Source organism: Oncorhynchus nerka, linkage group LG24 (genome assembly GCF_034236695.1).
Source record: "Oncorhynchus nerka isolate Pitt River linkage group LG24, Oner_Uvic_2.0, whole genome shotgun sequence".
NCBI lineage: Eukaryota > Metazoa > Chordata > Actinopteri > Salmoniformes > Salmonidae > Oncorhynchus > Oncorhynchus nerka.
Window position 1 is genome coordinate 37,200,116 of NC_088419.1, and position 22,245 is coordinate 37,222,360.

At 43.7% G+C, this 22,245-nt stretch overlaps 2 protein-coding genes, 1 long non-coding RNA gene and 1 pseudogene across 5 annotated transcripts; 1 reads left to right on the forward strand and 3 right to left on the reverse strand.

Annotated features, from left to right (window-relative positions):
- Positions 1–5,594: 5,594 nt before the first annotated feature.
- Positions 5,595–6,706, reverse strand: LOC115107938 (SAYSvFN domain-containing protein 1-like; annotated as a pseudogene).
- Positions 6,700–8,531, forward strand: grcc10 (gene rich cluster, C10 gene). Of its 2 annotated transcripts, none has more exons than XM_029631727.2 (4): positions 6,700–6,808; positions 7,196–7,254; positions 7,616–7,792; positions 7,952–8,531. In XM_029631727.2, exons 2-4 carry the CDS (start codon positions 7,203–7,205, stop codon positions 8,089–8,091), a joined length of 369 nt encoding a protein of 122 aa, XP_029487587.1. In that variant the 5' UTR covers positions 6,700–6,808; positions 7,196–7,202; the 3' UTR covers positions 8,092–8,531. The 2 variants fall into 2 exon arrangements, with proteins under 2 accessions (XP_029487587.1, XP_029487588.1); XM_029631728.2 differs by having other exon boundaries at positions 7,619–7,792.
- Position 8,532: 1 nt separating this feature from the next.
- On the reverse strand, positions 8,533–20,645 carry LOC115107936 (cytospin-A-like). 2 transcript variants are annotated; one of them, XM_029631720.2, is made up of 11 exons: positions 20,554–20,645; positions 18,666–19,187; positions 18,459–18,532; positions 14,509–15,140; positions 13,397–13,490; positions 11,028–11,103; positions 10,850–10,895; positions 10,660–10,756; positions 10,439–10,555; positions 10,282–10,341; positions 8,533–10,013 (listed from the first exon to the last, which is right to left on the reverse strand). In XM_029631720.2, the coding sequence occupies exons 1-11, from the start codon at positions 20,591–20,593 to the stop codon at positions 9,924–9,926; spliced, it is 1,848 nt and encodes a 615-aa protein (XP_029487580.1). In that variant the 5' UTR covers positions 20,594–20,645; the 3' UTR covers positions 8,533–9,923. The 2 variants fall into 2 exon arrangements, with proteins under 2 accessions (XP_029487580.1, XP_029487578.1); XM_029631718.2 differs by having other exon boundaries at positions 10,850–10,898.
- LOC135559590 (uncharacterized) lies at positions 20,642–22,039 on the reverse strand. The gene is made up of 3 exons (XR_010460886.1): positions 21,353–22,039; positions 20,972–21,079; positions 20,642–20,698 (listed from the first exon to the last, which is right to left on the reverse strand). It is a non-coding gene; the product is annotated as an uncharacterized LOC135559590 (long non-coding RNA).
- Positions 22,040–22,245: the final 206 nt, after the last annotated feature.

Sequence of the window (22,245 nt, forward strand, 5' to 3'; positions counted from 1 at the left end):
CTGCCCGGTCAACTGTAAGTGCTGTTATTGTAAAGTGGGAAGGCTAGGAGCAACAACGACTTCTTTGGCATCAACAAGGAAGTGCTGCCACTCAAGGTACGGGGAACAGGCGCTGAATGATGTTACCCTCCATAAAGTAGTATCGTAGCACTATTTGTCTGTGTGTACATGTATGTGGGAACTGATATTAGATAACCATTGTGAACAGCCTTTCCTCTCTCCAGGTTAGCCTGGTTAGAGTGTGGACAGGCTAACCTAGTTATGCAAGAGGACAGACTGACTATAGCCAATGCTGAGCTGGCCAAGGCTCAGGCTCAGCTGGATGAGAAACAGACCGAGTTGGACAAAGCACAAGCCAAGTTTGATGCTGCCATGAAGGAGGAACAGGTAAGGTCCAATCCTTAAAAAAAAAACATTTTCTTGAGTTAGAAATAATGCAAAATAAATGAAAATGTATAGATAGAATAGTACAATAGAATATAGTTCACTCGGTAGATGAGTTTGTGGACTTGCTGGATGAAAAGGAAGAAAATTCAGGAATAAAATGGTGGCAGCGTCAGCACTCATTGATGGGCTTAGTGGAGAGAAAGTGCACTGGACAGAGCAGAGAAAACAGTTTAGACCACAGATCAACAAGCAGGTTACAGATAAGAGAAGGATAGCAGAAAGTTCCTTTACGTTCAGTATTCTGACTGAAGGCATTATCTATATAGATGTAATACAATGCAATACAAAACAATGCACTACAGACAATATCAATAGTTTTATCTAAAAAAAGAATAACTTTTTAAATGGTTTTCTATTTTTATTTTTTATGAAATTCACTTATGTTTGCAGGTTTCCTGACAGCCATGAGGCAGGAGGTAACCAGGGCTGGGCTCTGGACACAGGCACCCTGCATAACGAAGTGCTGAAGCAGAGCAAGGAGATTACTGCCTCTCCAACTAAGTAGCCTCATGCAAAATAGTGTCATATAACAACACATGTGCTAGATACATCTTTCTCATTGGAACTCTCAATACCATCCCTCATAATTTGTATTTATTTATTTAACCAGGAAGGGCTCATTGAGATTAAAATATCTTTTTCAAGAGCGCCCTGGCCAAGATAGGTAGCACCAAGTCATTACAAAAAGGTACAGACAGACAACATGAAAAACTACAAGTAATCTAGTAAAAACCACTGAATTCACAAGAGTATAACAAAATAAAAAAAAACACAAATTAAAAACATTGACAGGTCAGGGAATCAGCCTCAAAATCCTTCATCAGTGATTTAAAAACAACAATTGGGACAAGTTCTTCCAGTTTAAACGTATTTTGTAAGGTGTTCCAAGACATGGTGCAGAGTACATAAAAGCCCTTTTACCAAATTCAGTTAGCAGGATAAAGTCCAGCGAACGAAGAGAGTACCCACCACATTTCTGAACAATAAAAATGCCCAAATAAAAAAGTAGTAAACCCAGAATGGCTTTGTAAATAAAAGTATACCAGTGACTGAGCCTACGAGTGACTAGAGAAGGCCAGCCAACCCTGGTATACAAAGTGCAGTGGTACATAAGGGTTTTGCAGTTTAAAATACATCTCAAAGTGCCATGGTAAAGGGTGTCAATTGATCTCAAACACTGAGCGGAAGCATTCATATATAAAATATCCCCATAGTCTAGTAAAGGCATAAATTAAGCTGATTACTAGCCTCCTTCTGGCTTCAAAAGAAAAATAGGCCTTATTCCTAAAATAAAATCCCAATTTCAGCTTCAATTTTTTTGTAAGTTGTTGAATATGCAATTTAAAAGAGAGGCTGTCATCAATTAAAATTCCAAGATATTTATATGAGGTTACTACCTCAATCTCCTTGCCCTGACAGGTAGTAATAGGTGAAAGGTTCAGAGGTCTATTTCTTGCATTAGAAAACACTATTAGTTTAGTTCTCAGTATTGAGGATAAGCTTCAATTGACACAAGGTATGTTGAACAGTATAAAAAGCAGTGTGCGTGTTCTGGAAAGCTTTTATAAGAGAAGCTTTTGTAAGATAATCTTATCGCTGTCTCTCAGGAGGGGGCCTACGTCTTGTTCCTGGATGGGGCTGGCTTGGACCGAAGAAACTGCCGTCTCATGTCCACCCCCGCCTGTGATTCACGTTCACCATCAACTCCACCGCCCCCAAATTCTTCATCTTCTCCATTTACAAGCCCAGGCACAAAGACCTCACCTACATCACAGGGGTGGTGATATGCAGTGCAGTCAACCGATCTTAAAGTGGTTTTGCCCTGCTCTGTGACATCAAGTAATGGACAACTGTCTTTCCTTGGTATTTGCGTGTGTGAACCCGTGTTTCATTCAAGTAAGACAAATAAACTAGTGAGATGTAGAAATTTTAATGGAATTAACAAGCAGTTTTACATTACAACCAACAGCATTGTGCATTGTTCATTGAGTCTAGGTGCAACCAAAAAAACATAACAACATCATTTTAACACAAAAGGCGTAACTCGCACACATTTAAAAACAGTTCATTTACGTCAGTGTTTCCAGTACCCCCAACAGCACACATTTTTGTTGTAGTCAGACAAACTCACCTGATCCAACTCATTGAGGGCTTGATGATTAGTTGACAAGTTGAATCAGGTGTGCTTGTACAGGGCTACAACAAATGTGTGCTGTTGGGGGTACTGGAGGAATGGAGTTGGGAAACACTGCTTTACATGGTTAGCTGTAGTATTCCCATTTCACAGTCCAACTGCTCTGTTGTGAGAGTGCCAATGAGAGGCTGACAGTCTGGGTTGAACACTGAGTAAGCGCTCAGTTCTCCAGGTTGAAGTTTAGTTGGACTCCGCAGGCCCTGGTAGAGCCAGTAGAAGAGGGAGATTAGGAAGAAAGGCAACCCAAAGCCAAGCTCAGCAAACACCCCAAGCAAAACCAGCCAAAGCAACACCTTCAGCAAAGTCCGGTTTGCAAAACCAAGTCGTCTTGAACCAAGCCTCCGACCAAGAATGCAGTCCAGCAGACAGTCATCCTAAAAGAAATGAGGAGAGAATCAAGTCAGCTAGCTAACATCGAAGGGTGGAATTGAAGTTAGCTATCTATGACTATGCCATGAAGCTACACCAGTAACTGACGTTTTAGTCATTTGAGTAATTTAGTTTTAGCCTACCCCCCATTGTAAAGTCCCTGTAGCCTGAGGGACAGCAGACATCGGATGTTTTGTCAACTCAAGTGCGTCTGTATCAGCTGTTGACTCCCAACCGGCTGACTTCAAAGTGTTGCCGTTGCCAGGTGACGTTATGGGCTGCATTTCACTAGCCCTTGTACAGGGCTCTGAACTCTACAAGCTTTTGCGAATGTTAACAACTTCTGACTCATGCTCATGCAGAAATTATAGAGTGCGTGGCAATCTATGCAATGTGCGCGCTGTGCACGGCGCGTATCAATCCCTGGTAAAAAAAAAAAAAAAACTAGCTAGCCATCTAGCTTGATGGATTGTTGAGAGGTCTACGTAGCAGATTGCCTCGCGATCGTGCGAAATCCCGCCTTCTGAATAGCAGAAATGTTATATAAGATGCTTTCAATGCACTGAGGTGATTCAACGATTCACTGCCACAAAGAGTGGTATGACACATTCGCAGATGCGATATCTTAAAATCCGTTCTACTTTGGTATGTTTACTTCCTGTTCCTGTTCGGGCGTACGTGATGACGCCAGTCTTCTTCATCATCATCATCATCATCACCGTTGTTGTCTTCTTCTATTTTGGTATCATGGCGTTTGCACATGTTGTTTGTGCTTGCCGCCACCTACTGTACAGTAGTGTGTGGTCGATCACGTCACATTTTGTGATACAAAATTACAAGGAAGGGGGGAAAAGGAAAAAATTGCACCACCAACTAACCCTACAGCTATATACCACTTTCATAAAAATAATTAATCACCACCCCATTCCACTACTTTGAACCAAACTGTTCCTACACCAGGCTGACGCCTGGGAGGATCGGACTCTTTCTCTCAACACACCTTAACTCTTCTGCAATAAAACCTTGTACACCCAAGTACTTCTCTGCAACTGCCAGCACAACATCTATTTTCTGTGATTTACGTTCCATTTCTGCGGTACAGTTGATAACCATGGCAATGACTGCTAAGAAGCCCAAATTACTGAAGCACAAATTCGTATAACTCTGTATTGGCCTAGTACTCACCCTTGACCCATCATCCTCTACTCTCTTCACTGCCTCAGCATACGACACCTTCTGTTATACTCTGAGCCTGGCAACCTTTGACCCTGGTAACCTCAACCTGTCACTCTCACACCGTGCACTTCTGATCCCCAGCAACATGGGCACCCCTACAATTGACATTTTTTTCCACGGATACTACACATTCCTTTGTCCCATGCCCTCTTGCGTACTTCTCACATCCCGGAATCTCCCTCCTATACAGAGCTGCAACATGACCAAAAGCATGGCATCTGTAACACCTTAGTGGGTGCGACACAAAAGCTCTCACTGGATAACTGACATATCCTAATTTAACTTCATCAGTTAAAGATTCTGATTCAAAACTCAAACTGACAGACATTGTCTTCTCAGTTTCACCACCAAACGGCGGTGTCACTGACACAGGGGATCTTTCATGTTAGTTGCTCCACCTCAACACAATGCCACCCCAGTAATCACTCCTTTCAAAGGTGCCCTGCTCCAGAGTAAAGCAAGTCACAGGTCTTGTCCCTAAACCCGACACGAAACTCCTGCTCCCTCTGGACAGAAGAAACACAGAAAATGATCTCTCCGAGCTACCTTCACAGATTTAACAACTTCTTTTCTACCCAGCCTGAGACTACATTTGGCTTGGCTGATCCATAAGGCAGAGATCAACTTTCTCCAAAATTGTGACTCTCACTGGGCCCGAATCATCCTTTGCGTGACCATTGGGGCAAGGCTTGGACTCTTGAGGTCTTCACCACACCTGCCACCACAGGTGATTCCTCTTCACTCTCATCAGGTTCAATTTCTGAGCCATCAGAATACGCTTCCCCAACACACATCTTCCCACTGCACTCTGCTCTTCTCCTTCTTCATCGATGTCCATAACCACGTCTATTCGTTCACCACGCTCACGCCGTGCTTTCATCCGCTATATGGTCTCGTAGAACATGCACTGCTGGCTTTTTTCCAATACCCACCTTCTGTTCCTTAGCCCAATTTACTAATCTGCCAATCTCTGGCCTCTCCATGCTCGCAAAACGTGGGCCACTCTGCCCGCTTGTCGATGTCAACTTGTACGGTTTGGAAGTCCCAAAAGAAGGGCCAATAACATCTGTCGTGTCGTAAAGCGCAAGGAAACTGAGCACTGTCAGATATATTAAAAAGTATATTTTTCAAAAATATTTCAGACACTGTCAACTTCCTGTGTGTGTGTGTTCAAAGTACAGTAATATGTTCTAAGTTTCAAGTACACCCATGTTAATGGAATTAACAAGTAGATGTTGGTGCTTTCACAGCATCATCAATGTGTGGCAGTGTTGAATGGTCTTGTAGTTTGGAATAGGCTACATTTGACTTCAAAATCAACATCAGCAATGTGCACCATTCAAATAAATACATTTACAGTTCATTTTTATTACAGTGGAAATCTTAAAGTACAGTAGCTGTTAAATGTCAGAATAAAGTCAGTTGTTTGAGGGTCTCATCTGTTGGCCAGTGGTCTGTAGCCCATCTCTCCCTCTAGCTGCTCTGCAGTAAGTGCCCCCAGGAGAGGCTGACAGTCTGGGTTGAACACTGAATAAGCGCTCAGTTCTCCTGGTTGACGTGCAGTTGGGCTCCGCAGCCCCTCGTACAGCCAGTAGAAGAGAGAGATAAGGAAGAAAGGCAACCCAAATTCCAGTTCGGCAAACAGCCCAAGTAGAACCAGCCAAAGCAACACCTTCAGCAAAATCAGATTTGTGAAAGCCAGTCGTTTCGAACCAAGCCATTAACCCAGATTGCTCTCCAGCAACCAGCCATCCTAAAAAAGGTGGGGAAAGATTAAATTAAATTAGCGAACAGTGACAAGATGGAATCGACGTGTATTACTAACGGACATCTACAAATAGGGCTGGTTTCCCAGACAGCATGCTCAATGAATCTCCAATTAAAGTTTTTATTAGTCCATGACTTGGTTTAAACTGTGTACGGGTAACCGGACCATAGTATTTTGAGTATTGCGTTATAGCCTACCCCCCAATGTTTAGTCCTTGTAGCCTGAGCGACAGCAGAGATTGGATCTTCTGTAAACTCCTGTGTGTCTGCATCAGCTGTTGATGACTGGCAGCTGGCCGAGATCAAAGTGCTGCCACTGTCAGATGATGTTATGGGCTGCTTTTCGCTCTTCTTAGGAGCCACATCAGCCCTTCTTCGAGCTCTGAACTCTGAAAGCTTTTGCTCCATATTGTAATCCAGTCTTGAGTCATGCGGCAATGAAAGACTGCGCGGCAACCATGTGCACGACAATTAGGAATTAAAGTTACTGGCTACTGCCTTGGATAGCTAGATTTTGAGCAGTTCCAACATGATTTTTCCTGTGAAATCCCGTCTTCTCAACCGCGGAAATATTGTCTAAAATGTGTTTTCATGGTAATGCTCGAATTCAATGTTTCACTGTTACAGGAAGTATGAAATATTGTAAAGCTGTTTCACTTTAGTTTGTTTCCTTTCCTGTTCAGCCAGGCGTACGTAATGACGTAATGGCGAGTCGTAAAGCGTCACTCCCCACCACCCAGCTGACAAGCAAAACATTTCTTGCTAGGCTGTTTGTATTTATTCAACTGCTATATTGTAAGTAACCAATACTGCATTTAATTGATTATGTAGGTATTTAATTGCGCATTCCAGAGTAACGTTAAAGATGGAATAGCTATGTAGCTTAACTAGATGCTGTCACCTAGCTAGCTTACCTAGCCACAACAGCTAACTAGCTTACTACAAGGATACTGTACTCATGTCAAACATCTCCATCCATAGTTCTGGATTCATTTGATAAAGCTAAATATATAGCTAGATAGATATGCCCCTTTATGCAGTTTTCCTATGTTTGTGTAAGTAATGGACACAGGAAAGTATTACTCACTGTACATAAACATGCAGAAGTTAGGTAACTAACGTTTTCTGAAATACACATTATTCATTGAAATATCTGCTCTTATATCACACTTTTTTCCCCAGACATATAATGGCCTCAGCTCCAGCCCAGCAGCCCACCCTCACTGTTGAGCAGGCCAGAGGTATGAACAGTCACATAAGTGTGCCTTATCTAGGAAAGGAGATACCTTGTCAGTTGCACAAGTTAATGCATTCAACTGAAATATGTCTTCTGCAATTAACCCAACCCCTCTGAATCGGAGAGGTGTGGTGGGCTGCCTTAATCGATGTCCACTGTCCTGGGAGTAGTTGTTGGGGATTAACTGCCTTGCTCAAGGGCTGAATGAAAGATTTTTTTCCACATTGCCAGCTCAGGGATTTGAACCAGTGGCTTTTTGGTTACTGGCCCAAATGCTCTTAATTGCTAGGCTACCTGCCACCCCACTCTATTACTAATGCCCGGTTGTGGCACAGATCTATTCACAATGCTCTTGTGTGTTGCAGTAGTGCTGAGTGAGGTCATCCAGGCCTTCTCTGTGCCAGAGAATGCAGCACGGATGGAGGAGGCACGGGAGAGCGCCTGCAATGACATGGGCAAGATGCTGCAGCTGGTGCTCCCTGTGGCCACCCAGATCCAACAGGAGGTCATCAAAGCGTATGGCTTCAACAACGAGGGAGAGGGTAAGAAGCCACTTTGTGAAACCAGTTCGATATAGGATGAAGGGATAGAGACAATCTATTGTCACTTTTCAGTGGCATTGATTTGTGTTTTGACTTTACACTTTTAGCTTCATGTTCAGTTCGAGCTCTGTGAAATCATTGCTTATTTAAATTTTTCAGGTGTCCTTAAATTTGCCCGTCTGGTGAAGATGTATGAAACTCAGGACCCAGAGATAGCAGCCATGTCCATCAAACTGAAGTCTCTTCTCCTGCCTCCCCTGTCCACTCCACCCATAGGTGGTGCCATCACAGCTTCCTAGGAAACTCGCCTTGGTCTCTCAGAAGGGACATCTAAAAAAAAATGTTACTGGACTTGAAAATGTGTGTGCATTGTCAATTTCATAAAGTTTTTTTCAATCAATCATAGGAAAAAGTGAATTGGTTACCTTGGTATACCACCCTGGGATAATGCACACAAATCAGACCTGTATTGGTTCAAATGAAAACAAAATGTCAGAATTGCAACCTCCAACCAGGATAGACAAATTTCATTCTTCAAAGAGTAGTTATTGCATTCCTGGATTTAAATGCAATACACCTGACAGCTAACTTAAATCCTTTGTTTATGAGTATTTGTTTTCCGTATTTATTTATTTTGCATTTTGTCTTAAGTCATTTATACCATAATTTACTGTTTGACCTTTTCAACCTGTCACTGCTGGATAAGAGTTAATACATGTAATAAAAAAATAAAATGCTACTCAGATGTTCAAATTTTATTTTTTAAAAGTGAAAACAGCAACACACCAAGCAGATTAACACAAACTTTATTATTGCAGTAAGACTTTGGCAACTGTTTCTGTTATCATTCACAGTAAAACTCTTCGGGGAGTGGCACATGCCTCAATTTATACTTTGCACATACTGTACATCTCTCCTTCACACAAAGACAAACATTGTAGGATTCAGTCCTTATATGGCCACATTGAGGTTGTCTGATTTATAGAAGCAACAGACAATCCATTCCCATAACTGGAGAAATACCCCTCTGTTCATTAGTCCAACCTATGGCACTTGTTTTCATTCTACATTTAAAACATTGACTTAAAAATATTTTCAAACCAATAGTAGATTCAAAATATAACTAATTATAAACTGGGTGGTTCGAACCCTGAATGCCATGGTATATCAGACAGTATACCACGGGTATGACAAAACATTTATTTTTACTGCTCTAATTACATTTGTAACCAGTTTATAATAGCTATAAGGCCCCTCAGGAGTTTGTGATATATGCCCAATATACCACGGCTAAGGGCTGTGTCCTAGCACTCCGCGTTGCGTTGTGCCTAAGAACAGCCCTTAGCCATGGTATATTGGCCATACCACACCCCCTCGGGCCTTATTGCTTAATTAGACAGTTCTGTATATACATTTCCTCAAAAGGCAGTCACTCTTGGTTGATCCCGGTTGTGATGCAGCGCCACTAAATGAACTCATTCAAGTCATCTGGCTCCTCTTTGTGCTTTGAGTTGAGGTTCATAGACATTAGAATACTACTTATGGCTACATAAATATCCCAACATTTCTAAGCAAATAAAGTCTGATAAAGAATGTGAAACATGGCATAGTGTGTCCACAAAATAAAAATCTAGTTAAAAACTGATTTCCTATTGTTGATAAAGTGCTTAAATAAAAAGGCATTCGAATAAGTGCAGTTGCACCCAAAGTGATAAACTTGAAGTCTGATACATTTTCCTGGTGCAATTTGTCTAGAATATACTGTAGTCCTCAGATAGTCACATCCACAATTTCCTCATTTATGGTGCTGCTTGTGTTCTCATTTCCAATGGCTTCTCATATTCAGTGCAATCACCGTGAAATTTAACAAAAGAACAGCGCTCAGCCTAAAACCCTCACTTCCATCCACAGTGCACCTACAACCAATGGCCGACAGCAGGAGTCCACACGGAGAGTGAAGCTGAAGTAGAAATCATTTCCAACAGTTGTCCTACAATCCCTAGTGGTGCGTCAGTCAATTCGGCCAATCAGCTGTCTCAGTTCAGTTCATGATGCAAGAAAAGGAACCAGACTGGTGGTGGCGGACCAGTTAGATGTCGAGTTTGGGAGGGAAGCCAGAAGGAAAATGACCTTACATCTCAAAGTGACGAAACATGCTTTCAACGTACCCCAGGACCCTCTGCCAGTCGGGCCCCCCTGGTCTCAGCATCTCTTCCACAGTCTGTCAAGCAAATAAAACCCTCTGTTAAAAGACAAGCTTACACTCAGCTGTACCCTCAGCTCTACAAGGACAACCGCTACTCACATTAAAAAAAAGTGGGAACTGAGAAGCATTACCATGACCATACTCATAAGAACAGTTGGACATCAGTGACAGGACATCTACCATTCTACTCACAAGTCAAGCTCTTTTAAAACATATATATAATTTCTTTTTTTAAGTTTCTTTCCCCAACAACTTTCATGGCATGTTTAAATTTGGGTCTCACCAGTGTGGATGTGATTCCTACACTTCCCCCAGTCTGGAAGGCAAGACCCAGGTTCTCACTCTGCACAGAACAAAACAGTAGGTGTGAATAGGGTTATTAAAACAGTTTGTATATTGTGTGAACTATGGGGTCGTATATGTTAATGCATTTCTCTTACCTTGTCTCCTGGGCTGAGACTGCTGTATGGTATGTGTGTGGGTAGATAGGTGTGGTACACAGCACAAAAAGCCAGACCGTCCTCCCAGCTGCTGCTGAAGTTGGTGATCTCAATATTCTATTTTAAAAAAAATCCAAAATAGAGGGTTGTCGTGTATTGGTCAGATAAGGTGACCAATGGTTTGGTAAATGTGAATGGTACTTTTCTTTGCTATTTCTGACCTTGTAGCCCTGGGTGCGGCTTTGACACCAGCGCAGGAGTGAGTTCCGCCTGGAGCCTCCATGACGTCGCAGCAGCATGCTGAAACCATCCTGAGGTCTGGAAGGTGGATAACAGACAAATGTTATATTTAGGTAGAAGGCTTTATTTGGGCATATTTCTTACGTTTCTTTAGAGGGCCTGTCCAATCACCTGAATGAGGACGGTGGGTCTGCGTTCTGGTCCTCCTCCTGTTTTTCTGCTAGACGTTAGCAATTAGTTAAGAGCATAGTAACTTTACACACATAGCAAAATGCACTATACACATTCAAAAGCAAACAGTTATGTTTGAACTCAAAGTATAATGTAGATGTAGATTAAATTAACACACTTGTATAGAAGCTGGACCAGGTGTCCTGTGTTTGCAGTATGCGGTCCATCCTTCTCCCTTTGGCTGGCTCTTCTTTCTGGTAAGAGATAGAGAGAGGAGTAGTGGCTATAGTATGCATGACTGTTTACAAATTGGTCAGAAAATGCCCCTTGAATTTCAAGTCCAGACTAAGACTATACACTGTACAAAACACACTCATATATACACTGAACAAAAAATATGAACGCAACAAGTGTTGGTCCCATGATTCATGAGCTGAAATAAAAAAATCCAGAAATGTTACAATTTTAAAAAGCTTATTTCTCTAAAAAAGAAAAAATGCACAAATGTGCATTTCTTCTTTGCAAAGATAATTCATCTACCTGAAAGGTGGGACATATCAAGAAGCTGATTAAACAGTATTACACAGGTGCACCTTGTGCCGGGGACAATAAAAGGCCACTTTAAAATGTGCAGTTTTTGTCACACAACACAATGCCACAAATGTCTCAAGTTGAGGGAGCGTGCAATTGGCACACTGACTGCAGGAAAGCTGTTGCCAGAGAATTTAATGTTCTCTACCATAAGCAGCCTTAAAACGTTGTTTTAGAGATTTTGGCAGTACGTCCAACTGGTCTCACAAGCGCAAACCACGTGTAACCATGCCAGCCCAGGACCTCCACATCTGGCTTCTTCGCCTGTGGGGGTCATCGGAGCCCAGACAGCTGATGAAACTCTGGGTTTTCACAAACAAAGAATTTGTGCACAAACAAAGAATTTGTGCACAAACTGTCATAAACCATCTCAGGCATGCTCATCTGTGTGCTCGTCGTCCTCACCTGACTGCAGTTCGGCATCATAACCGATTTAGGTGGGCAAATGCTCACTTTCGCTGGCTATTGGAACGCTGGAGGTGTGCTCTTCACAAATGAATCCTGATTTCAACTGTACCGGGCAGATAACAGACGGCATGTATGGCAGCATGTGGGCGAGCGGTTTGCTGATGTCAACGTTGTGAACAGAGTGACCCATGGTGGCGGTGTGGTTATGGTATGGGCAGGCATAAGCTACAGACAACGAACACAATTACATTTTATCAATGTCAATTTGAATGCACAGAGATACTGTGACGAGATCCTGAGGCCCATTGTCGTGCCATTCATCTGCCACCATCACCTTATGTTTCAGCATGATAATGCACGGCCCCACGTCGCAAGGATCTGTACACAATTCCTCGAAGCTGAAAATGTCCAAATTCTTCCATGGCCTGCATACTCACCAGAATATGTCACCCATTGAGCATGTTTGGGATGCTCTGGATCGACAGCGTGTTCCAGTTCCCGTCAATATCCAGCAACTTCGCACAGCTATTGAAGAGTGGGATAACATTCCACAGGCCACAATCAAAAACCTAATCAACTCTATGCGAAGAAGATGTGTTGTGCTGCATGAGGCAAAATGATGGTCACACCAGACACTGACTAGTTGTCTGATCCATGCCTAATTTTTTTTGTTTTAAGGGTGTCTGTGACCAACAGAAATTTGTATTCCCAGTCATGTGAAATCCATAGATCAGGGTTAAATGTATTTATTTAAACTGATTGATTTCCTTATATGGACTGTATAAAATAAAGTATTTAATCTATTTTAGAATAAGGCTAACACGTAACAAAATCTTTTGGTTCCCTTCCCCAGATCGGTGTCTCGACACAATCCTGTCTTGGAGCTCTATGGACAATTCCTTTGACCTCATTCATGGCTTGGTTTTTGCTCAACTGTGAGACTTTATATAGACAGGTGTGTGCCTTTCCAAATAATGTCCAATCAATTCAATTTACCACAGGTGGACTTCAATCAAGTTGTCGAAACATCTCAAGGATGATCAATAGAAACAGGATGCACATGAGTCTCTCATAGCAAAGGGTCTGTAAATAATATGTTTTTTTATTTGTAATAAATGTGAGAAATGTAAAAAACCTGTTTTCGCTTCATCATTATGGGGTATTGTGTATAGATTAATGAGGACATTTAGTTATTTAATCAATTTTAGAATAAGGGTGTAACATAACAAAATGTGGAAGAAGTCAAGAGGTCTGAATACTTTCCCGAATGCACTGTATACCTCAAATACCTTGTACCCCTGCACATTGATCTGGTACTGGTACTCCCTGTATATAGCTTCATTTTTGTGTATTTTATTCCTCGTGTTACCAATTTATTTATTATATATTACTCTGCATCAATGGAAAGAGCTCGCAAAGCAAACATTTCAGGGTAAAGTCTACACCCGTTGTATTCGGTGCATGTGACAAATAACATGAGATTTGAAACCATTGCAAAGAGATTAGATACTCCCAAAAACAAACGTGTTGGTTGAATACAAGCATTACCTTGCATAGAGGCAGTGTTGTACTAGTGGTGGTCTGGGAGCTACCCTTCTGTGCAGGGAGAGAGTCTGTGGGCAGGGGAAGTCGAGAGAGGCTCCTGAAACAGATAAGCTAGGACTTAGTTGAAACAGACACATGTAGGACACTTGTGTCTATATAGCATGGCCTTGCGCAGAGGTCAACCCTGGCTCCTACAGAGACACAGGCTAGCTTTCATCAAATACGAGACTGCTTTCAAAAATAATAGTTGTGTCAAAGGGACAGGCTCCAGGTAACAGATTCTCAACCCCCAAATGGCTGGTGCAGTGGTCACCAGCCTTTTCTGAGTCAAGATCATTTTCTGAGTCAAAAAAGTTGAGATCTACCACTCAAATGAAATAAATAAATAACATGACTTAAAATGTAAGCCTATGCAACATTGACCAATTAAAATCAGTTCTGTAGCAGTAAGATAACGGCCCAATTCATTATCACTGCATACTGGCTAGGCTTGAATTGCCCTGCCAATGTCGTTCTTCTCTGACTTTTTTGAAATTATATGTAAAAAAAAAAAAAAAAAAAAAGTTAGGTATATGATCACATTGGTAGTGGTAATAGATCATTTGTTGCATTACATGTGAGGCACAGCTGAGTGACCAATGAGCTTTTTCATTTTATTTACTGGACCGATGGCCTGCATCTCATGGTCAGTCCGACTCACCATCCCTCCTCTCTTCCTCTAAACAAAGTGTTGACAGAGCTGAATAACAACTTAAAACCTGAACTTACTCATACTGAATACAGCAAAGAGCTGCTGTTTTTGAGTCTCTCTCTAGACATGGCTATAAAAGTTTTGAAATCTCACATTATGAACTTCTTCACAGTCCATGGCGCAAAGAAACCGTGCAGACACTGATCTGAGCTGACTGGCCAGCAGTAGGACTATAAGTACACTTGTTTTGCTCTCTGGGCCTGCCAGGTAGGCTGTGTTCTACCATCAGACACATGAAATGGTTCAAAATTCAAGGCTTTATCGTTGTTTTTTTTACAGAAGTGAGTAACTGGGAAGGCCTTGGCGATCGACCAGTTGGTGACCACTGTGCTAGTGCATCATACAGCTATGATGAGGCTCTCACCTGGAACGCTCTGACATCATCACGATCCTCCGTGGATCTCTTAAGCCGCACCCCTTCTCTCCAGCTGCAACCAAATTCCGTAGGTACGTCTCCGCCACCCCCTTCCCTTTGAGCAGGTTCTCCCCTCCACTAACAAGCTCCTCAGGAGACTGCCCTCCCATCTTAACATCCACTCCCTCAATATTTATTATTTTCTCTCCTTCCACTTCCCTTTCTGAATCCTCTCTTTCCTCCCCATCCAGCGCCTCCACCGCATTTATGTCTTCACCAGTGTCTTCACCAGCCGGCCTCTCTTCTGTGTCTCTTCCCTCCATCTCTCTGTGACTGTGTGAGTCCTTCCCTCTCTCTGTCTGCATGCGTCTCAGTGTCTCCAGCTCAGCCATGGTACGTTGGTGCTCCAGGGTGAGAGCAGACAGTCTGTGACAGGCCTCTCCGTGTTCAGCACTCAGGCTCTCCAGTTCCCTGTCTGTGTCCTGCTGTCTGCAGTGGGCCTGGGCCAGCTGGCCCTCCAGTTCCCCGTGGCTCTCTCTGAGCGTGCCCAGAGTCTCCTCCGCCTCAGTGCGCAGCCGGTCGGCCACAGACACCGCCACCTGCAGATCGCACTGGAACTGGTGCCACTCAGCTCGCTCAGTCTGCCAGAGAGCAAGAGAGAAAGAAATAGTAATTGACATAAAGACACAATTCAATGTCCATCCATCTCCATCTGAGAGTGAGACAACCAGCCAGATTGAGAGACCGAGAGAGAGAGAGAGACAGACTTAAATATTCTGTACACTCAAACTAGAGCCATACATTTGTGCGGAGAACTTAAGAGTCAGTTGACTCATTGTATTTTTTTTTTGAGAACAAGTTCTCATTTACAATTGCGACCTGGCCAAGATAAAGCAAAGCAGTTCGACACATACAACCACACAGAGTTACACATGGAGTAAAACAAACATACAGTCAATAATACAGTATAAACAAGTCTATATACGATGTGAGCAAATGAGGTGAGATAAGGGAGGTAAAGGCAAAAAAATGCCATGGTGGCAAAGTAAATACAATATAGCAAGTAAAACACTGGAATGGTAGATTTGCAATGGAAGAATGTGCGAAGTAGAAATAAAAATAATGGGGTGCAAAGGAGCAAAATAAATAAATCAATTAAATACAGTAGGGAAAGAGGTAGTTGTTTGGGCTAAATTATAGGTGGGCTATGTACAGGTGCAGTAATCTGTGAGCTGCTCTGGCAGTTGGTGCTTAAAGCTGGTGAGGGAGATAAGTGTTTCCAGTTTCAGGGATTTTTGTAGTTCGTTCCAGTCATTGGCAGCAGAGAACTGGAAGGAGAGGCGGCCAAAGAAAGAATTGGTTTTGGGGGTGACTAGAGAGATATACCTGCTGGAGCGTGTGCTACAGGTGGGAGATGCTATGGTGACCAGCGAGCTGAGATAAGGGGGGACTTTACCTAGCAGGGTCTTGTAGATGACATGGAGCCAGTGGGTTTGGCGACGAGTATGAAGCGAGGGCCAGCCAACGAGAGAGCGTACAGGTCGCAATGGTGGGTAGTATATGGGGCTTTGGTGACAAAACGGATTGCACTGTGATAGACTGCATCCAATTTGTTGAGTAGGGTATTGAAGGCTATTTTGTAAATGACATCACCAAAGTCGAGGATTGGGAGGATGGTCAGTTTTACAAGGGTATGTTTGGCAGCATGAGTGAAGGATGCTTTGTTGAGAAATAGGAAGCCAATTCTAGATTTAACTTTGGATTGGAGATGTTTGATATATGGTTCTGGAAGGAGAGTTTACAGTCTAACCAGACACCTAAGTATTTGTAGTTGTCCACATATTCTAAGTCAGAGCCGTCCAGAGTAGTGATGTTGGACAGGCGGGTAGGTGCAGGTAGCGATCGGTTGAAGAGCATGCATTTAGTTTTACTTGTATTTAAGAGCAATTGGAGGCCACGGAAGGAGAGTTGTATGGCAGGAAATACAAGGTACAAAACATTACGAATACCTTCCTGATATTGAGTTGCACCCCCTTTTGCCCTCAGAACAGCCCAAATTCGTCAAGGCATGGACTCTACAAAGAGTCGAAAGCGTTTCACAGGGATGCTGGCCCATGTTGACCTCAATGCTTCCCACAGTTGTGTCAAGCTGGCTGGATGCCATTTGGGTGGTGGACCGTTCTTGATACACACAGGAAACTGTTGAGTGTGAAAAACTAAGCAGACCTGCAGTTCACACTCAAACCGGTGCGCCTGGAACCTACTTCCACACCCCGTTCAAAGGCACTTAAATAATTTGTCTTGCCCATTCACCCTCTGAATGACACACACACACAGACCATGTCTCAATTGTCAAGGCTTAAAAAAAAAAAAACTTTAACTAGTCTCCTCCCCTTCATCTACACTGATTGACGTGGATTTAACAAGTGACATCAATAAGAGCTCATAGCTTTCACCTGGATTCACCTGGTCAGTCTGTCACGGAAAGAGCAGGTGTTCCTAATGTATTGTACACTCATTTTATATTTCATATCATGGGTGGGTCATATAGAAGAGGCAGGGGAACTCAAAAGGTGAGAAGTAGAGGTGGTATCATTTTACATCTAGTCCAGCAGACAGACATGCATGCTGCCACACGTAGCCGAAAATCAATAGCGCTGTTGATACAGTCTACAGTAAACATGTCGAAATCAGGGATTTTGCATTGGTCAAAAGAAGAATTCATTCAGGTGAACATTTCAACAAAGTATGCCAGGAATCCTTGCAATGTTCCCTGTGTACAGTTAGTCACAGTAATCTAGAGAGAGGGACAACCTCCCATACTGTATGTCAGGACCACCTGACATATGAGTGAAGGATGCTTTGTTGAGAAATAGGAAGCCAATTCTAGATTTAACTTTGGATTGGAGATGTTTGATATATGGTTCTGGAAGGAGAGTTTACAGTCTAACCAGACACCTAAGTATTTGTAGTTGTCCACATATTCTAAGTCAGAGCCGTCCAGAGTAGTGACATGCTTATCACTGGCTCATTTACAGTAGTTGTTGCACCGTGTTTTCAGATGGTGGAGGCCGACTGTGATAATTGTCAAACACAACACTTCTAGGAAAAAAAAGTCAAAGCCAGGTCATATTTTTGAACCACTGATAAAAAGGTTGCTTAGGTTAGCACACATATTGAGAAACCCTGCCTTCCACAAACACTGTGACTTGCCTGAACATTTGCCTTACTTACCGCTGGGATTTCATTCCAAGTCTTAGAGCTTGATTAAATCGTATTGCGGAAGATATGTATAGGGTGGTTGAACTTTTAACCTCTAAAAGTCTAAGCCGTTGGCACAAAACTACCTCCGTGCTTCCATTCATTTGTATGCGTTACCTTCAGACGAGTCCTTCGTGGCGGTCGCAGAGCAAAACGGAGAACATAGTCTTCGTGAGAGTCTCCCCTTTCCATAGACAGGTTATAACAGTTTGTAGGCCGTGAGAAGAAAGATTTTCAGGATGTCTCATGGTCAGACAAACACCACTGTAGCTCGGCCACCTTCCACCGCAGATGCGCAAGGCCGACATAGGCAGATGTGGTGGATTGAGATGCAGTCCATGCAAAATATATATATATCTCGAGCTTAAACTGCCAGATTTTGATGGGTACTCTTAAAAGGCTATGTTTCCCGCTTTCGTGGAGACGGCATTCACGGTAAACTCTGCATATGTCGGCTCAATCGGAAATCACCTTCATATTTCAATCACGCTATACTGCGGATCTTCCGCGATACCGATTGAGTCGAGCCCTGATACAGCTAACAGAGCACAACACTGGGTAGAGAAGGGAAAACACAATCCACTTACATTTCAAAGTAATGAGGATATATTTGAGTCTGTGTGGTCTTTGAAACGATTTTGTGTCTGCAGTGCTGAGGGAATGCAGTGGGGAAGAGAAGGGAGGAGCGTCTGACTCACCCTCAGTGTGTCCTTCAGGCTGCGCACCTCCTCGACCAGCACCTCTCTCTCCACCATCAACCGCCTCAGCAGCTCTGACACACACACACACACACACACACACACAGATCAAGACACATGTATGCACACACTGTCAAGTTGAGACAAGACAAACAATTGGGTTACAGCGATTGGGTTACTACGGCCATACAGACGTGGAGACCTTACCGGCTGCTCCTGCTGGCGCGTCCAGGCCGGGACTGAGCCCCAGTGTGGACCTGTGATGTTCCAGCAGGTTCAGCAGAGCCAGGGCCATCTCCTCCCTAGCCCTCTCCGGCCCTGCCTGGGGCTCCAGCCCACTGTCCCGGTCCTGCCAGCACTGCTCCAAAGGGCTACGATCCGACGGAGACTCATGGGCTGGGGACACAGGGCTGCTGCTGTGGTTGTTGTGGCTGCTGGAGCACCTCCCCGGTCGCCTTTCACCGTCCATTTCCACCCCTGTTCCCTGCGTCGATGCACCACTCTCTAGGCTAATCACAGCCCATTCTGGCGGGACGGACAGCGTGTGGCTCCAATTGGAGTTGGTGGAGGGGGAAGCTCCACCCTGGCAGACGATACCTCCGGTAGCCCCAGAGGACGGTGTCCCCTGCTGCAGCAGCTGAGCCGCGGCTGGAGCCAAGGCCAGAGCTGCAGCCAGGTCAGAATCAGAGGGGGAGGAGGGAGGAGTGTGGAACAGATCTAAATGAGACCCTGGAAAGAGAGAGAGAGAGAGACGAAGAGAGAGAGAGAGAGAGAGAGAGAGAGAGAGAGAGAGAGAGGGTGGAGAGAGAGAGAGAGAGAGAGAGAGAGAGAGGAGAGAGAGAGAGAGAGGGTGGAGAGTGGAGAGAGAGAGAGGGTGGAGAGTGGAGAGAGAGAGAGGGTGGAGAGTGGAGAGAGAGAGAGAGAGAGGGTGGAGAGTGGAGAGAGAGAGGAGAGAGAGAGAGAGAGAGAGAGAGAGAGGGTGGAGAGAGAGAGAGAGAGAGAGAGGGTGGAGAGTGGAGAGAGAGAGGAGAGTGGAGAGTGGAGAGAGAGAGAGGAGAGTGGAGGTGGAGAGTGGAGAGAGAGAGGGTGGAGAGTGGAGAGGGGGAGATGAAAGAAATATGAGAATGGGGAAAGGAGAGTAGGGAGGAGCAGAAAAGAGAGCGAGAGAGAGACAGAACTGCTGTCCTAAGCTATTTTCTAGTCTATAAAAACTACATAGGAGACCAGAGTTGGGTGTGGCTATAGCAGGATGCCTGCACTTTGATGCAGAATATGCATATATAAACAGTCAATGCCCTTCCTCTCTCTCACACAGTCCTTGGTAGGCTGATAGACACGGCAGAGCCTGTCTTTCATTAACAGACACTCTTTTCCCAAGTGGCCATATCTAGAGACTTACTCCCTCACGGAATTTAGACGCCGCATCTCTTGCTGCTTGTAGTCAATTGATTTACATTCGAAACACATCCACTATGTCAAACTCTACTGCATATTCACAAACACACACCCTAAGCCTCTAGTGTCTCATGTTCCCCCACCCTGTCGTTGTGTTGGGCAGCAGAATTCTGCAGACTCATTATTCAGCTAGCACCGCCTGATGTATTGCATGTGCCTGGTGGTGGGCACACAGTATGCGGGGAGCTATTCCCACACTCTGAGTCGGTTTCCAGCCTACTGTGACCAGATTGGAAGGATAGGAACGGCCAGGGTTTTAAACAAGTGTTTAGGGGAGGAAGTGTATGTATGTGTGTGTGTGTGTGTGTCAGAAAAATAAGTCAGCAATGCTACAATAGAGAATCACAGGTAGACAGATCGAGAAGGGGAGGCATAAAAGATCATGAACAAATTGTGTAGGAGTACAAACAGCTTGAAAGGAAATATTGTATTGTAAAGTGGCTGTTCCACTGGATGTCATAAGGTGAAAGCACCAATTTGTAAGTCGCTCTGGATAAGAGCGTCTGCTAAATGACTTAAATGTAAATGTAATGGGAAACAGGAAGAGAAGGTTCTAATCAGAGTTACTGTCAGAGTTTAATATAATGACATGTGACAATGAGAGAGATAGAGTGTGTGTGTGTACGTTCATGTAGGGAACCTGTAGGGCCATGGTCGTCCTTGCCAGCGACGTTACCCATGATGCAGCAGGTGCAGAGTGGAAGCAACGTGACTATGTGTCCCAGCGCCCCCTCCCCTGGTGCTCTCTCTTGGATCCGCCGCAGAGTGGACAGGGAGTAATACACCTAGAAGTACAGCGAATGCTCAGTCCACAAATCTTTTAACACAAGTATGGCTAACACTAAATTCTCCTTTAATGGAGCAGGTACCCTCTGACTACAGTGGCAAACCATGTTTGTTGACAAGTGATCTAGAGCAATGACCCATACTTAAAATGCTGCAAGCTAATTGAGCACAGGGATGAATGCTGGGATGTGCATATCCCTGCAGGATGTTCACCATCATCGTGTCCAGTGTAGCATTAGATTAATCATACAAGTAGGTAATGGAAAGAGAACCTGACAGTCCCCCCTGGGTTTCTGGTGGAATTAATAGGTTGCCTGATCAATGGAAAGGATGCTGCTTAGGTTTATCCACGGGTGTGTGTGGTCTTGCAGAAGAAATGCCTGCTGAATACAAGTGTCTAATTGTTAGGCATGGCAATAAGGCTACAGTAAAACTCTGAACAGAGAGCAGATTCTGAATGAAAGAAACCCTGATATGATGTACAGAACTCGGCTCTGTACAAGGCTAGGCTATAAGAGAGAGGGATATGCAATAACAAGACACAGAAATGCACATACTATTTGCGTCTATCCCTGCATAAAACAATATCGCTGAGCGGGGCTGCTGGAATCTGGCAAACACCGTAGGCTATTGCAATGCAATCAACCACCCACCTTGATATCCCCACGTACCGCCCGATAAAATACTCCAGTTGTCTCTCTTTTTCTGCCTCACCGCATTTTTCTCCGTTTATCCCTATTTCTGTTGCTTCAATAATCAGAGACAGGCTTGAGGCTGTTTGCTGCTGTTGTTGAAACGCGAGTGCAGGGAGAGCCGGATACACTATAGAGCGGCCCAAGATAATGTTGGGTCTTGCTAGGAACTCGATTCTAATGCGGCAAACTGGGAAAAGAAAGGGCTGGACTAAGCTGCTCTGTGCAAGGTAGCCTACTGTCCTTCTGCGAAAAGTTGTATCCCATTTATTTCACTGGGAATGTGTTTATAAATATGTTCAAGTTTAGAGTGGTTGAGAGAGGAGGATATCATGAATTGTGATGCAATTCTAGGTTGAGAATGACAATGCAGCCTGGTCTCGTGGATTTTAAACATAGTAAATGTCAATCCGAGACACTCAAATAACTATAGGGTATAGGCTCGGACGGTATACCCTAGCCTATACCATTTACCGTATTTGGAAATAGCCACATGATGGTTTTTCAATATCGTCAATACCTTTGAAAGTATTTATTTTACGTCTTTCAATAAATGGTTATATTTAAGTAAATACCTGCAGTCAACTTGTGCAATACATAGAAGATGAAGCAGATCACGTTCTTCATTTCACCTGTCACATTATTTTACATTATGAAGCTTACCTTATTTCCCCGGAACAGTTGAGCCAGTCAAGTGTGTGTTTGTAAATAGCACAAAGAGAGAAAGCGGGAGCAGGTAAATCCCGATGTGTATTGACAGCGGTTGCGTTTTAAATGATAAACCAACAGTGTTGTTGTTGTTTTTCTTCAATAGCGTATCAGGGACGTGCAACTATAGTTTTCCTTCACAGAAA